The sequence below is a fragment of the Oncorhynchus mykiss genome, chromosome 19 (assembly GCF_013265735.2).
Source record: "Oncorhynchus mykiss isolate Arlee chromosome 19, USDA_OmykA_1.1, whole genome shotgun sequence".
In the NCBI taxonomy this organism is placed as follows: domain Eukaryota; kingdom Metazoa; phylum Chordata; class Actinopteri; order Salmoniformes; family Salmonidae; genus Oncorhynchus; species Oncorhynchus mykiss.
The window spans coordinates 64,956,534-64,972,924 of NC_048583.1; the positions used below are offsets into that span (position 1 = coordinate 64,956,534).

Genomic DNA, 16,391 nt, shown 5'->3' on the forward strand with positions numbered 1-16,391 from the left:
GGCTCGGTGCTCCAGATCTCCAGTGCGCCTTCTCGGTCCGGTCTATCCGGAGCCATCTCCACGCACCAGCCCTCCGGTGGCAGCCCCCCGCACCGGGCTTCCTGTGCATCGCCAGAGCCCAGTTCTCCCTGTTCCTCCTCCCCGCACTCACCCTGAGGTGCGTGTCCTCGGCCCAGTACCACCAGTGCTGGCACCACGCACCAGGCCTACAGTGCTCCTCGTCTGTCCTGAGCTGCTAGAGTCTCCCGTCTGTCCTGAACTGCTAGAGTCTCCCATCTGTCCTGAGCTGCTAGAGTCTCCCGTCTGTCCTGAGCTGCTAGGGTCTCCCGTCTGTCCTGAGCTGGTAGAGTCTCCCGTCTGTCCTGAGCATTCAGAGCCGCCAGTCTGTGCTGAGCCGTCAGAGCCGCCAGTCTGTCCTGAGCCGTCAAAGCCGCCAGGAGCTGCCAGAGCCGTCAGTCAGCCAGGAGCTGCCAGAGCCGTCAGTCAGCCAGGAGCTGCCAGAGCCGTCAGTCAGCCAGGAGCTGCCAGAGCTGTCAGTCAGCCAGGACCTGCCAGAGCCGTCAGCCAGCCAGGAGCTGCCAGAGCCGTCAGCCAGCCAGGAGCTGCCAGAGCCGTCAGCCAGCCAGGAGCTGCCAGAGCCGTCAGCCAGCCAGGAGCTGCCAGAGCCGTCAGCCAGCCAGGAGCTGCCAGAGCCGTCAGCCAGCCAGGAGCTGCCAGAGCAGTCAGCCAGCCAGGAGCTGCCAGACCTGCCCTTCAGTCCGGAGCTGCCCTTCAGTCCGGAGCTGCCCTTCAGTCCGGAGCTGCCCTTCAGTCCGGAGCTGCCCTTCAGTCCGGAGCTGCCCTTCAGTCCGGAGCTGTCCCTCAGTCCGGAGCTGTCCCTCAGTCCGGAGCTGTCCCTCAGTCCGAAGCTGTCCCTCAGTCCGGAGCTGTCTCTCAGTCCGGAGCTGTCCCTCAGTCCGGAGCTGTCCCTCAGTCCGGAGCTGTCCCTCAGTCCGGAGCTGTCTCTCAGTCCGGAGCTGTCCCTCAGTCCGGAGCTGTCCCTCAGTCCGGAGCTGCCCCCCAGCCCCTTTAGTAGGGTCGCCATTCCTAGGAGGCCACAAAAGCGGACTAAGACTACATACTATATATATTGAACATTAGATAGTAATATATTGAACATTAGATAGTAATATACTGAACATTAGATAGTAATATACTGAACATTAGTAATATACTGAACATTAGTAATATACTGAACATTAGTAATATATTGAACATTAGATAGTAATATACTGAACATTAGATAGTAATATACTGAACATTAGATAGTAATATACTGAACATTAGATAGTAATATACTGAACATTAGTAATATGTTGTAACTTTAATGTGTTACAGAGTTAATGTTTAAGTTTATTCTTTGAGCTGAATCTAAAGATATTTCTTTAGATTTATTTGCATATGTAATTGTATTGGGTTGTGTTGAATTACGCTTTTTGACTGCAAGTCCCAGAATGCCTTGCGAGAGGAATGAGTGATAACGCGCCAATTATGTGCAGGTGCGGGTGATTGTGGCTGACTTTCCAACAGCATCTTACCTGCATTGCTCTGTACCAAAACAATTGTTGTTAAATGTAACGTAAACAAGTATTCTTACTAAAATAAGCTTTCGTATCAAACCCGACGTCCCGAGTCATTACTAAGAAGTTAGTTAATCTAAAATTTGGTGCCGAAACCCGGAATATGAGCTGCGACGAAGAAGTGGCTGAAATGGCTGAGGAGGAACGTCGGCATGAAGCAGAAAGAATGAGACGAAAGCGGGGTACCATTCGAGGCGCAACAACGCGGATTTTGAATCAGATTGACGTGGAAATATCCCAGTCAAATCCGGATACCGATCACTTGAGTACATTGTTGGAATTGTTATCAACTAAGGAGGACAGTTTGTTTGAACTCGATCGTGGAATTGAACAGTTAACGCCATTGGACGGATTGGAGGCAGAGATTGCATGCACGGAGGATTACAAAGAACGCATTATCATGCTGAAGAGCCGTGCACAAAGAGTGATAACGAAGAAACAGGACGTCAATCCACTACCAGCCCGGGTGAGTGATGCTAACTCAAATATATCACAGAGACAATCAGTAAGGCTTCCGAAGTTGATTATTGAGAAATTCTATGGAGATGTCAGTATGTGGCAGGAGTTTTGGAGCCAATATGAGACTGCTATTCACAACAATGATTCACTGTGTAAAAAAGAGAAGTTTACCTATCTGAAAACATATCTCACTGGACCAGCTGCAAAGGCAGTAGCAGGACTGATGTTAACAGACATGAACTATGATAATGCAATCGCTCTACTCAAGAGCAGATTTGGAAGGAAAGATCTTGTGATTAGTGCTCATATGTCAAAGCTGCTGAATCTCACACCTGTGAAGAAATCCTCTGATCTAAATGCATTGAGGCAGCTATATGATGAATGTGAAATTCAGATTAGGAGCCTGGAATCACTGGGTGTAATGTCAGAAACCTATGGAAGCCTACTATGCCCAATCTTACTGCAGATGATTCCAGAGGACATAGCTCTTGACTATAGTCGTCAGAGGGGAGTAGATGATGAATGGAAAGTGTCTGAGATTATCAGTTTCCTACAGAAAGAGGTTCAGAGCAGGGAGAGAGCGCTACAAATGACAAGATCATACAACCAACAGAAAGAGAGCAAACCATGGAACAAGTCATGCTTCTCCAATGAAATGAAAACAAAAAGACCCAACATGCCCTCTGCTGCAGCACTGCATACAACCAGCCAGAAGGAACAACAAACGTGTCTATTTTGTGACAGTGCAGACCACAAATCAGAAAACTGCACTGACTACAATATTGCTACACGCAAAGAGAAACTAAAGAACATGGGAAGATGCTTTGTATGTTTAGGACAGAGACACATAGCAAAATTCTGTAAAGTCAAAGATGTGTCATGTGCAACATGTGGAAGCAGACATCACATTGCGGTTTGTACCAGTAAGAGGAGGGAGGTGCAACCCCCTACTGTTTCTGTAGATGCTGTTGTTTCCTCAGTTATTCCCCATTCAGTGAAGATGAAACCAGATGGACAGAACACTGTGTTGCTACAAACGGCAAAGGCATGGGTAGAAGGCCCATCGGGCAGGAAGATAGCTCGTTGCTTACTAGATGGAGGCAGTCAGAGAAGCTTCATACATGAAAACTTTGTGAAGGGCTTGAAGCTACCAGTAATCAGACAAGAGGCACTCACTCTTCACACGTTTGGCTCCTCTGCCCCAGCAACGTCCCAACGCAACACAGTGAAAGTCATCTTGGAGAATGTCTGGGACAAACAGCAGAGAATAGAGATAGAGGCAATTGAAACCCCACAAGTGTGCACAGCTGTGATGAAGGTTCCTGGTGAACGGATTCAGCATGAGCTCAGTAAAAGGGGACTGCAGCTCGCAGACTTTCCAGGAGATGACAATGATCCTGAACTCTCTGTCCTGATAGGAGCAGACTACTACTGGCAGATAGTATCAGGCAGAGTGGAGCGACTGACGGAGACGCTAGTTGCTTTAGAGAGCACCTTTGGATGGTCGGTGCAGGGACCCGTGTCCATGTCAAGTGTCGCCGAGGCAACTTGCATGTTCATCCCACTTGATGAAGACACACTAGTCTCCAAGCAATTGCATGCATTCTGGGAGCTTGAGTCTCTGGGTATTCTAAGCGAGAAAACACAGAACTCAGAGGAAACCGAGGCTCTACAAAGGTTTGAGGAAACAACCACCTTCAAAGATGGGCGATACCATGTGGAGTTGCCATGGAAACGAGAAATGCCAGAACTCCAAGACAACTATAGAATCGCCAAGAAACGGTTTGAATGTCTGAAGAAAAGGCTGAAGAAGGATGTGACGTTGTACAGCAGATACAATGAAGTAGTAGAAGACTACTTACAACAAGATATGGCAGAGGACGTGCCCAAGGACAACGCATCAAGTGCAGACAACGTAAAATACTACTTACCTCACCATGCAGTACTCAGAGAAGATAAGGTGACAACAAAACTGAGAGTGGTGTTTGATGCCTCGTCCCATGAAGATGGCTGTCCATCTCTCAATGACTGTCTACTCACAGGACCGAACCTGAATCCGGATCTGCTCAGCGTTCTGATAAAGTTCAGACTACATGAGATCGCATTCATGGCAGACATCAAGAAAGCTTTCCTGCAGATATCCCTAGCAGAGAGAGACAGAGACGCCGTGAGATTTCTATGGCTCACTGGCCCACCAAGGGGAGAAAATGAAGAGGAGCTGCGTGTGCTGAGGATGAAAAGAGTGGTATTTGGAGCTTCCCCAAGTCCATTTTTGCTGGCAGCTACAATCAGGAAGCACCTGAAACAATATGAAACAGAACAACCAGAAGTTGTAGAGATACTGAGAGAGTCACTCTACGTAGATGACTTCATTGCAAGTTCACGCAATGTTGAAGAGGCTTACCTTGTGACAACAACTGCAAAGCGAATGCTGTCGAATGCAGGCATGGACCTCTGCAAGTGGATGACAAATTCTCCTGAATTGAAAACAAAATGGGAGGAGAGTACGACAACTGACCACCCGTTGATGCTAGAAACACAAGGAGTAGTGCTGAAGGTTTTAGGTTTAGTATGGAGGCCGGAAACGGATGACTTTGTGTTTGACCTCAGGCCGCTACTGAGCATTCTAAAGCAAAAGGAAAACACAAAGAGAAGTGTTCTGCAGTCGTCTGCACGTATCTTCGATCCTCTTGGTTTCTTAACTCCCTTCACCATCAGGATCAAGTGCATGTTCCAGGAAATGTGGGAGAGGGGACTCAGCTGGGACGAAGAATTACCACCTGATCTGACACGAGAATGGCAACAGTGGTGTTCAGAACTACCCCAGTTAAACCAGCTCATCATACCAAGGTGGTACCGAACAGACATGCGGCCACAGAATAACCACACCCTGAAACTACACGTGTTCTGTGATGCAAGTGAAAGGGCTTACAGTGCAGTAGCTTACTTGCAAGGTGAGTCACAAGACAGGGAAACAACAAGTCTAGTCGCATCCAAGTCCAGGGTAGCCCCACTTAAGAAAATGACGCTGCCACGCCTGGAGCTCATGGGAGCTGTGATTGGAGCGAGACTAGCAAACAACTTGATGACCACACTGAAAATGGAAGAAAAACAGATTAACATGTGGACAGACTCGATGATCGTGCTGCATTGGATTTGCAGCTCAGCTCAGAAATGGAAACAGTTTGTTGCAAACAGAGTGACGGAGATCCAGTCCTTGACCAATCCAGAGTCATGGTCACATATTGAAGGGAAAACTAATCCAGCTGACCTCCCTACAAGAGGACAAACTGTTAGAAACTTGACACAGAGCGAGCTATGGTGGAATGGACCCAGAATTCTGACATCACCCAATCAGTCCGAAGAGACTGATGATAACAAGGTTCCGGAAGAGGTGAATATAGAACTCAAGTCCAGTTGCCAGGTTACTGTACAACTCGCAGCAAACAGCACAGACAGCACTGAACCTGTGTTGGAGCTTGAAAGGTACAGCAAACTGAAAAGAGTGTTCAGAGTCACCGCCTGGATAAAGAGATTCATAGCCAATGCTCGTACAACCATAAAGATGCAAGGTGAACTGACTGCTGACGAACTGTTCAATGCAGAAAAGTACTGGATTAAGGTAACACAACAACAGAGTTTCGGACAGGAGATCAAACTACTGAAGGCAGGAAAAAGCCTAAACAATGACTGTAAAATCAGAGAACTGAAACCTTTCCTGGACGAACACGAACTACTCAGTGTAGGAGGAAGACTGCAACAGTCCAACTTCACATTCAGAGAGCAGCACCCATGGGTTCTGCCCAATAAATCCAGATACTCAGAAATGCTGATACAGTACCAACATGAGAAGGTGATGCATTCTGGAGCAAGAGACACTCTAGTACAAATCAGAGAGCGATACTGGATCTTGAGTGCTAGGCAGCTAGTCAAGAGCACAGTGGCAAGATGTATAGTGTGCAAGAGATTCAAGGCAAGGGCCGGCCAGCAGGTCACTGCGCCTTTACCAAAAGACAGAATAACTGAATCCCCACCATTCGAAGTCACAGGTGTGGATTTTGCAGGACCGCTCTATGTGAAAGAAAATGGTTCTGTGAAGAAGTCATACATTGCACTGTTCACTTGTGCTGTAACCAGAGCAGTGCATTTGGAACTAGTCTCAGATCAGTCAACAGAGACATTCTTGTTAGCTCTAAAAAGATTCATCTCAAGGAGAGGATTATGCAAGGTAATCTACTCAGACAATGCAAAAACGTTCAAGAGAGCTGATCAGGACTTGAAAGAGCTGTGGAAGGCAATTGAAGAGCCCCAACTATTGGCGTTCTTCTCAGAAAGGGGCATCACCTGGAGGTTCATTGCAGAGCGAGCAGCCTGGTGGGGCGGATTCTGGGAAAGACTCGTCAGGTCAGTAAAAACATGCCTGCGAAAGGTTCTTGGGAGAGCTTCACTTAATTTTGAAGAGATATGCACAGTCCTGACAGAGGTTGAAGCTATCCTAAATTCTAGGCCTCTGACCTTCGTGCACAATGAGGTGGATGAACCACAACCCCTGACCCCAGCACACTTCCTGGTGGGTAAAAGACTAACCTCTTTGCCTCCAAAGCCATTTCCAGCTGACACTCAGCATCCAACGTTAAACAAGGGGGAAATGACACGCAGATGGAAGTACAGGCAGAGACTTGTGACCAGTTTCTGGAACAGTTGGCGAAGGGACTACTTGCTGGATCTAAAGTCAGCACACCGCTGTGACACACCACAGCCCACCCCACTGAAAGCGGGTGACGTTGTACTCATTGGAGAAGATAACCTACCCAGACAAACCTGGAAACTGGGAAAGATTGAGGAACTGTTTCCAGGCCGAGATGGCTTAGTTAGATCATGTTCAGTTCGTACTGCTTCAGGGACTTTGTTGAGGAGACCTATTCAGTTGATATACTGCCTAGAGATCTAGATGAACACAATTGTTCATCGGGGGGGAGGATGTTGTAACTTTAATGTGTTACAGAGTTAATGTTTAAGTTTATTCTTTGAGCTGAATCTAAAGATATTTCTTTAGATTTATTTGCATATGTAATTGTATTGGGTTGTGTTGAATTACGCTTTTTGACTGCAAGTCCCAGAATGCCTTGCGAGAGGAATGAGTGATAACGCGCCAATTATGTGCAGGTGCGGGTGATTGTGGCTGACTTTCCAACAGCATCTTACCTGCATTGCTCTGTACCAAAACAATTGTTGTTAAATGTAACGTAAACAAGTATTCTTACTAAAATAAGCTTTCGTATCAAACCCGACGTCCCGAGTCATTACTAAGAAGTTAGTTAATCTAAAATAATATACTTAACATTAGATAGTAATATACTGAACATTAGATAGTAATATACTGAACATTAGTAATATATTGAACATTAGATAGTAATATACTGAACATTAGATAGTAATATACTGAACATTAGATAGTATTATACTGAACATTAGATAGTAATTAGATAGTAATATACTGAACATTAGTAATATACTGAACATTAGATAGTAATATACTGAACATTAGTAATATATTGAACATTAGATAGTAAAATACTGAACATTAGATAGTAATATACTGAACATTAGTAACATACTGAACATTAGTAATATACTGAACATTAGATAGTAATATATTGAACATTAGATAGTAATATACTGAACATTAGATAGTAATATACTGAACATTAGTAATATACTGAACATTAGTAATATATTGAACATTAGATAGTAATATACTGAACATTAGATAGTAATATACTGAACATTAGGTAGTAATATACTGAACATTAGATAGTAATATACTGAACATTAGATAGTAATTAGATAGTAATGTACTGAACATTAGTAATATATTGAACATTAGATAGTAATATACTGAACATTAGATAGTAATATACTGAACATTAGATAGTAATATACTGAACATTAGGTAGTAATATACTGAACATTAGATAGTAATATACTGAACATTAGATAGTAATATACTGAACATTAGTAATATACTGAACATTAGTAATATACTGAACATTAGATAGTAATATACTGAACATTAGACAGTAATATACTGAATATTAGATAGTAATATACTGAACATTAGATAGTAATATACTGAACATTAGACAGTAATATACTGAACATTAGACAGTAATATACTGAACATTAGACAGTAATATACTGAACATTAGATAGTAATATACTGAACATTAGATAGTAATATACTGAACACTAGATAGTAATATACTGAACATTAGTAATATACTGAACATTAGGTAGTAATATACTGAACATTAGATAGTAATATACTGAACATTAGATAGTAATATACTGAACATTAGATAGTAATATACTGAACATTAGATAGTAATATACTGAACATTAGATAGTAATATACTGAACATTAGGTAGTAATATACTGAACATTAGATAGTAATATACTGAACATTAGTAATATACTGAACATTAGATAGTAATATACTGAACATTAGATAGTAATATACTGAACATTAGTAATATATTGAACATTAGTAATATACTGAACATTAGATAGTAATATACTGAACATTAGATAGTAATATACTGAACATTAGTAATATATTGAACATTAGTAATATACTGAACATTAGATAGTAATATACTGAACATTAGATAGTAATATACTGAACATTAGATAGTAATATACTGAACATTAGTAATATATTGAACATTAGATAGTAATATACTGAACATTAGATAGTAATATACTGAACATTAGATAGTAATATACTGAACATTAGTAATATACTGAACATTAGATAGTAATTAGATAGTAATTTACTGAACATTAGTAATATACTGAACATTAGATAGTAATATACTGAACATTAGATAGTAATATACTGAACATTAGATAGTAATATACTGAACATTAGATAGTAATATACTGAACATTAGATAGTAATATACTGAACATTAGATAGTAATATACTGAACATTAGATAGTAATATACTGAACATTAGATAGTAATTAGATAGTAATTTACTGAACATTAGTAATATATTGAACATTAGATAGTAATATACTGAACATTAGTAATATATTGAACATTAGATAGTAATATACTGAACATTAGATAGTAATATACTGAACATTAGATAGTAATATACTGAACATTAGTAATATACTGAACATTAGTAATATACTGAACATTAGATAGTAATATACTGAACATTAGATAGTAATATACTGAACATTAGATAGTAATATACTCAGAAGTGGTGGATGGTGTGCCCGCCTCCTGAGTCAGACTAGAAGTCCACTCTGAATATGTCTTCTCTGCCGGCAGCATCTTGGAGCAGCCATCTTGGAGCAGCCATCTTGGAGCAGCCATCTTGGAGCAGCCTCTGGGATAAGTTTTCATTGTTGGTATTGTATTAGGATCCCCGTTAGCTGCTGCAAAAGCAGCAACTACTCTTCCTGGGGCCAACACAGAACACAGAACACAGAACACAGAACACAGAACACAGAACACAGAACACAGAACACAGAACATGAAACATAATGCAGAATGACATAATGCCAATAGACAAGAATAGCTCAAGGACAGAACCACATACATTTTTTTTAAAGTCGCACAAAGCCTACATATCATTGCATACACACAGACTATCTAGGTACAATAGGGGAGAGGCATTGTGAGACGAGGTGTTGCTTTATCTATTTTTTTAAACCAGGTTTGCTGTTTATTTGAGCAATATGACATGGAAGGAAGTTCCATGCAATAAGGGCTCTCTCTATATAATACTGTACGCTTTTCAAAAGATCAAATGCCCTGGGCAGTACGTACAAAGCATCCAAACCGGGAAAGTCGTATTCGTGGTCGTAATGCTGGTGAGTTAGCGTAATGCTGGTGAGTTACCGTAATGCTGGTGAGTTACCATAATGCTGGTGAGTTACCGTAATGCTGGTGAGTTACCGTAATGCTGGTGAGTTACCGTAATGCTGGTGAGTTACCGTCGCTCTGATATCCAAAAGTTTTTTTCCGGCTGTATGTAATAACACACAAAAAGCGTTCTGGGCAAATAATGTAATCAATAACACACAAAAACATTACTGCAAAGTTGCTTAGGAGCTAGAAGCAGAGCTGTCATGTCTGTCGGCGCCATCTTGCTTGAACAGGGTCCTGGCAAAGGTGGATCTGCTGCCTTGTAGAGGTGGACCTGGTCATGAAGGCCGTTCAAGTCCCAATCCATATCTGGTGGGCCAGGTAGACATTAGGTTTTGAGGCACAGTCCCAGGAAATTATTGCATTCACCTGCTCTATGGTGGTAGAGTGACGTTTTTTGTTGTGGTAGCAACCTGCAAATAGCAAAGGAAAATGCATTTAGGTCAGCCTTTACCTGTTAATGAAGTCCATTGGTCTGTCCTTCCCTGTCGGTGACAGAGTTGTAGTCACAGCATTATTATTATTCTATTCTGCATGTAGACAGTAGGCCACGGTGGTAGGGGAGACTCATCCCAAAGCCTCTATTCTACATGTAGACAGGAGCCCACGGTGGTAGGGGAGACTCATCCCAATTGTCTGTCAGCTAGCAGTGAGGGAGATGGTGGTTGTCTGTCAGCTAGCGGTGAGGGAGATGGTGGTTGTCTGTCAGCTAGCGGTGAGGGAGATGGTGGTTGTCTGTCAGCTAGCGGTGAGGAAGATAGTGGTTGTCTGTCAGCTAGCGGTGAGGGAGATGGTGGTTGTCTGTCAGCTAGCGGTGAGGGAGATGGTGGTTGTCTGTCAGCTAGCGGTGAGGGAGATGGTGGTTGTCTGTCAGCTAGCGGTGAGGGAGATGGTGGTTGTCTGTCAGCTAGCGGTGAGGGAGATGGTGGTTGTCTGTCAGCTAGCAGTGAAGGAGATGGTGGTTGTCTGTCAGCTAGCGGTGAGGGAGATGGTGGTTGTCTGTCAGCTAGCGGTGAGGGAGATGGTGGTTGTCTGCCAGCTAGCGGTGAGGGAGATGGAGGTTGTCTGTCAGCTAGCGGTGAGGGAGATGGAGGTTGTCTGTCAGCTAGCGGTGAGGGAGATGGTGGTTGTCTGTCAGCTAGCAGTGAAGGAGATGGTGGTTGTCTGTCAGCTAGCGGTGAGGGAGATGGTGGTTGTCTGTCAGCTAGCGGTGAGGGAGATGGTGGTTGTCTGCCAGCTAGCGGTGAGGGAGATGGAGGTTGTCTGTCAGCTAGCGATGAGGGAGATGGTGGTTGTCTGTCAGCTAGCAGTGAGCGAGATAGTGGTTGTCTGTCACCTAGCGGTGAGGGAGATGGAGGTTGTCTGTCAGCTAGCAGTGAGGGAGATGGTGGTTGTCTGTCAGCTAGCGGTGAGGGAGATGGTGGTTGTCTGTCAGCTAGCGGTGAGGGAGATGGTGGTTGTCTGTCAGCTAGCAGTGAAGGAGATGGTGATTGTCTGTCAGCTAGCGGTGAGGGAGATGGAGGTTGTCTGTCAGCTGGCGGTGAGGGAGATGGTGGTTGTCTGTCAGCTAGCGGTGAGGGAGATGGTGGTTGTCTGTCAGCTAGCGGTGAGGGAGATGGTGGTTGTCTGTCAGCTAGCAGTGAGGGAGATAGTGGTTGTCTGTCACCTAGCGGTGAGGGAGATGGAGGTTGTCTGTCAGCTAGCGGTGAGGGAGATGGTGGTTGTCTGTCAGCTAGCGGTGAGGGAGATAGTGGTTGTCTGTCAGCTAGCGGTGAGGGAGATGGTGGTTGTCTGTCAGCTAGCAGTGAAGGAGATGGTGGTTGTCTGTCAGCTAGCGGTGAGGGAGATGGTGGTTGTCTGTCAGCTAGCGGTGAGGGAGATGGTGGTTGTCTGTCAGCTAGCGGTGAGGGAGATGGTGGTTGTCTGCCAGCTAGCGGTGAGGGAGATGGAGGTTGTCTGTCAGCTAGCGATGAGGGAGATGGTGTCATGGTGGTTGACACTGCTAGCGGTGAGGGAGATGGTGTCATGGTGGTTGACACTGCTAGCGGTGAGGGAGATGGTGTCATGGTGGTTGACACTGCTAGCGGTGAGGGAGATGGTGTCATGGTGGTTGACTGCTAGCGGTGAGGGAGATGGTGTCATGGAGGTTGACACTGCAAGCGGTGAGGGAGATGGTGTCATGGTGGTTGACACTGCTAGCGGTGAGGGAGATGATGTCATGGTGCTAGCTGACAGACAGTCAGGAAAGGCTGCGCACAGCAAGGTTTTGATGGCTTTGAATGGATGGCGAGAAAGGCCTGAATACCCTGGCAAGGTATCGATGGCTTTGAATGGATGGTAAGAAAGGCCTGAATACCCTGGCAAGGTTTCAATTAAGTTTTAGCACATTTAGAGATTTTCAGCACAACAACCCCCAGCATCACCATAATGATTGAGAAAAAAACATTATCAAACAAAACATTATGACATTTTTTGGGGGGGGGAGGAGGGTTTTAGCACTGCCTGGCTTTGGATGAAAGCTGGTATACAGGTATGCTATATTATATTGTTCCTTTATCTCCTCTACAGCAACAACAGCTTAGAGGAGCATGACCTCTGACCCCTACGTAGGGGTGCAACATTCTGGTGTCTTTCCCAAAATACCCCTGGTTTTCCAGAAGTCCTGTTTGGAGGATTCCCCAGATTTCCTGCTAGTTCCCTCATAATTCCAATAATTTTACAAACAGGATTTCTCAAAAACAGGGGAAGTTTTCAAAAATTGTGCAATCCTATGTTGGGGTCAGGGGTCATACTCCTCTAGGTTGTGGTTTCTCTAGAGGAGAATGCCTTGATGACAGGTTGGTTTTAATCTACCTCAATGGCACTTTGCATTGTTCGGGTCATTGAAGGAACTTCAACATGGCTGATTTTTTGCTATGCAAGCTGATAACTGTCCATTGTTGTTTTAAACTTTGGGATTGCAGTATGTTCAGTTTGAAATATGAAATCGTATATGTGGACAGATGAATTCTAGGGCAATGTAATGGTCAACGTGAAAATACAGGGCATTATGTTATATCAGATACAGTTGCCATGTCACGGCAGTCGAAGGGGCGGCGTGGTGAGCAAACGTTTTCCTCTTTGTTTTTGGAATAACGCCAACAAAACAAGAAACACCCGTGAAGCTTACAGGGCTATAGTGCCACTAACGAAGTTAACTACCCACACTGAAGGAGGGGAAAAAGGGCTACTTAAGTATGATTCCCAATCAGAGACAACGATAGACAAGCTGCCTCTGATTAAGAACCAAACCCAGCCAAACACAAAGAAATAGAAAAACATAGAAATAAAGAAACTAGAATGCCCACCCCAGATCACACCCTGGCCTAACCAAATAGAGAAATAAAACGTCTCTCTAAGGTCAGGGCGTGACTTGCCATAGATAATGAGTCCTGTTGTCCTTCATTCTTAAAAACATACATTTATTTTAGTCTAGTTCTACAAATAGTTTTTTTTATCCTAAATTAAATGAAGGCTTCAGAATGAGTTGTCAGTGTGTTTTAGTTGTACAGCTGTTAGCCGGAATGTGATGTCATGTCTGTTGGTCGGGATCAACACTGGGTGGACGCCACACGAGACGATTGAGATCAGCAACTGAAAGACCCGACCTCTGTCACCAGGATCAAGGTGGTTAGAGGTCAAAACACTTTGTCCTGCATTGTCTGGCATTATTGTGTTGCCGTGAACCATTCTACACTACGGTGACGATAGTGAATGTAAGGGTAACGAAACTGAGGTGAAACGATTTGCAGAAAATACATTGTGGTTTAACATGACAACTAAAGGTTACAACAGCACTTTAAGAGTGCTGACTTTTCCCCTTAGAGGTCAAGGGTCAGGGGTCATTGTGGGAACATGAAATGGGCTTCATCATGTGTTTTCGTCATTGTGCCCTTTAACCCTGGGTCAAGAGTGTGGGGGGGGGGGTGATACCTTGTTATTAAATGGCTGACGTCATAGCAACGTCATCCACAGTTGAATTAATGCTATCATAGACAGACTGGAAATCCAGCGTGGCTGACGATGAGAGAGGACAGAACAACTGTTGCGTTCTGTTTTGACTGCGAACTTTATCATTAGAGGATATCGTCCCCTTGTTTAAAACGTACCCGATCAAACACTGAGGCGAAGTTGCTCTCACGGCGTTAGTTTACCTCAGAGAGAGAGAGAGAGAGAGAGGCCTGCTGCTGTAGCGGAGATGTGCTGAGACCGCTGGATACTGAGCTCCATGGAGAGAATGGAATAGGGGCTAAACGGACTGAATGCCTTCTGCTGAGGCAGGACATCTACTGACCACTCTTTACATGGGCTGTGGAGAGGCCCGACACACCACCCCTTTTGTGTGGCCACACAATAATAGAATGGCATGAGAACGACCACTGCCACAGAACATTTGGGCATTGTTCAGGGAACCAATGGGAGTGCAACAAAGAGACAACCTTTGTGTGTGTGTGTGTGTGTGTATGTGTGTGTGTGTGTGTGTTGTGTGTGTGTGTGTGTGTGTGTGTGTGTGTGTGTGTGTGTGTGTGTGTGTGTTGTGTGCATGCTAATGTAAAGGAACGTGAGTCTTTTTCACCATGCCTTTAGAGTCTATGACCTAGACGGAGGGGGACGTCATACAACGACACAGCCAATCAGAGACAACCCTGTTGGATTTATGCCAAGGTTTTTTAGGCTTGTAAAGACTTTAGTGGAAGTGGTAAAAGCCGACAGTTTAAAAAAATAATAATCCAGAATGCCCTTTACACCGTCCGGCTTCTTCTGTGACCGGCTGATCCGGGAGAGAGAGAGAAGAGATGGAGAAGGATCCCTCAGCAAGCCCCTGCGCTTCAGCGGGCAGGACTTTACCGCACTGAAACAAGAGTGCCTCACCAAGAAGTGCCTGTTTGAGGATGACACCTTCCCAGCCTCCGTGGAGTCTCTGGGGTACAAGGAGCTGGGACACAAGTCCAACAAGGTCAAGAACATCGTCTGGAAGAGACCCAAGGTAGGAGAGGAGGGGGGGGGGGGGGAGTGGAGTGGATCTGGAAGAGACCCAAGGTAGGAGAGGGGGGGGGGGGGGGGGGGGGGGACACCTTGGGTACAAGGAGCCAGGACACAAGTCCAACAAGGTCAAGAACATCGTCTGGAAGAGACCCAAGGTAGGAGAGGAGGGGGGGGGAGTGGGGTGGATCTGGAGGAGACCGAAGGTAGGAGAGGAGTGGGGGGGGGGGGGGGGACATACAGGAGAGGAAGATGATTCAATAAAGAGGGGGAAGGAATGGACGCATGTGGGAAGTGGGATGATGTCCTACAATTACCGAGTCAACAACAAGGACGTTTCAGGATGCTTTGAAAAGGGATTCAATGATGGCAAAACATGTTGTGAAATCTGGAACTACATGTTCTGAACAGAGAAATCTAAGGACCTCTGTGAGGTACTTGTCACCATTCATTATGGGATGGAATCATGGTTGTTATGGCTGTTTGAAACATGGGACTGTCAGAAATGGTGGGGGGGGGCTGATTATATCGATCCGTGGCAAGGCTGGTTGTGAAGCTATGAATTGGTGAAGTATAGTTGATCTATTTGTTTGTAGAGAGATGCCAGGGACCTCAACCATACGATATTACCACCATGCTTAGGTGTCGATTCAATATGTAATGCGATTCTCACGATTCTACTGTATATTTCCTGTTTTATTGCGATTTAATGTTCCAAATAAATTGCTCACTATATGTCTGCCGCGGAGAGACGAGGAGAGACGAGGAGAAAATGAGTTCTGATCAGTCAGGGAAATAGATGTGCTGTAAACGTGTTGACTCACTATTTAAACAGAAGCTATAGAATTAAAAATAGCGGAGTTTTGGCGCAGGTACAGCCAACTAGCGCGTGCTAACGCTACCCACAGTAGCAAAATAATGATCATAATAATAATCGGAATTATATACACTGACTGAGCAAAACATTAAGAACACCTGCTCTTTCCATGATACAGACTGACCAGGTGAATCCAGGTGAAAGATATGATTCCTTATTGATCCACTTTAGTCCGTGTAGAATGAAGGGGAGGAGACGGGTTAAAGAAGGATTTTTAAACCTTGAGACAATTGAGACATGGATTGTGTATCTATCTGGCATTCAGAGGGTGAATGGGTAAGACAACATATGTAAGTGCCTTTGAACGAGGTATGGTAGTGGTTGTGGTTGTGTCAAGAACTGCAATGCTGCTGGGTTTTTCACACTCAACAGTTTCCCGTGTGTATCAAGAATGGTCCACCACCCAAAGGACATCCAGCCAACTTGACACAACTATGGGAAGCATTGGAGTCAACATGGACCAGCATC

The 16,391-nt window shown here is 44.5% G+C and overlaps 1 protein-coding gene across 4 annotated transcripts in view; it reads left to right on the forward strand.

Moving 5' to 3' along the window:
- The first annotated feature begins 14,701 nt into the window (after positions 1–14,701).
- LOC110498417 (calpain-3-like) overlaps positions 14,702–16,391 on the forward strand; it is a 49,365-nt gene continuing 47,675 nt past the window's right edge. The window contains exon 1 of one of the 4 annotated variants that reach the window (XM_036955403.1): positions 14,702–15,050. In XM_036955403.1, the coding sequence (XP_036811298.1) occupies positions 14,799–15,050 (252 nt within the window). In that variant the 5' untranslated portion in view covers positions 14,702–14,798. The remainder of the gene's footprint in view (positions 15,051–16,391) is intronic. The other 3 variants (XM_036955404.1, XM_036955405.1, XM_036955406.1) reach the window with 3 other exon arrangements.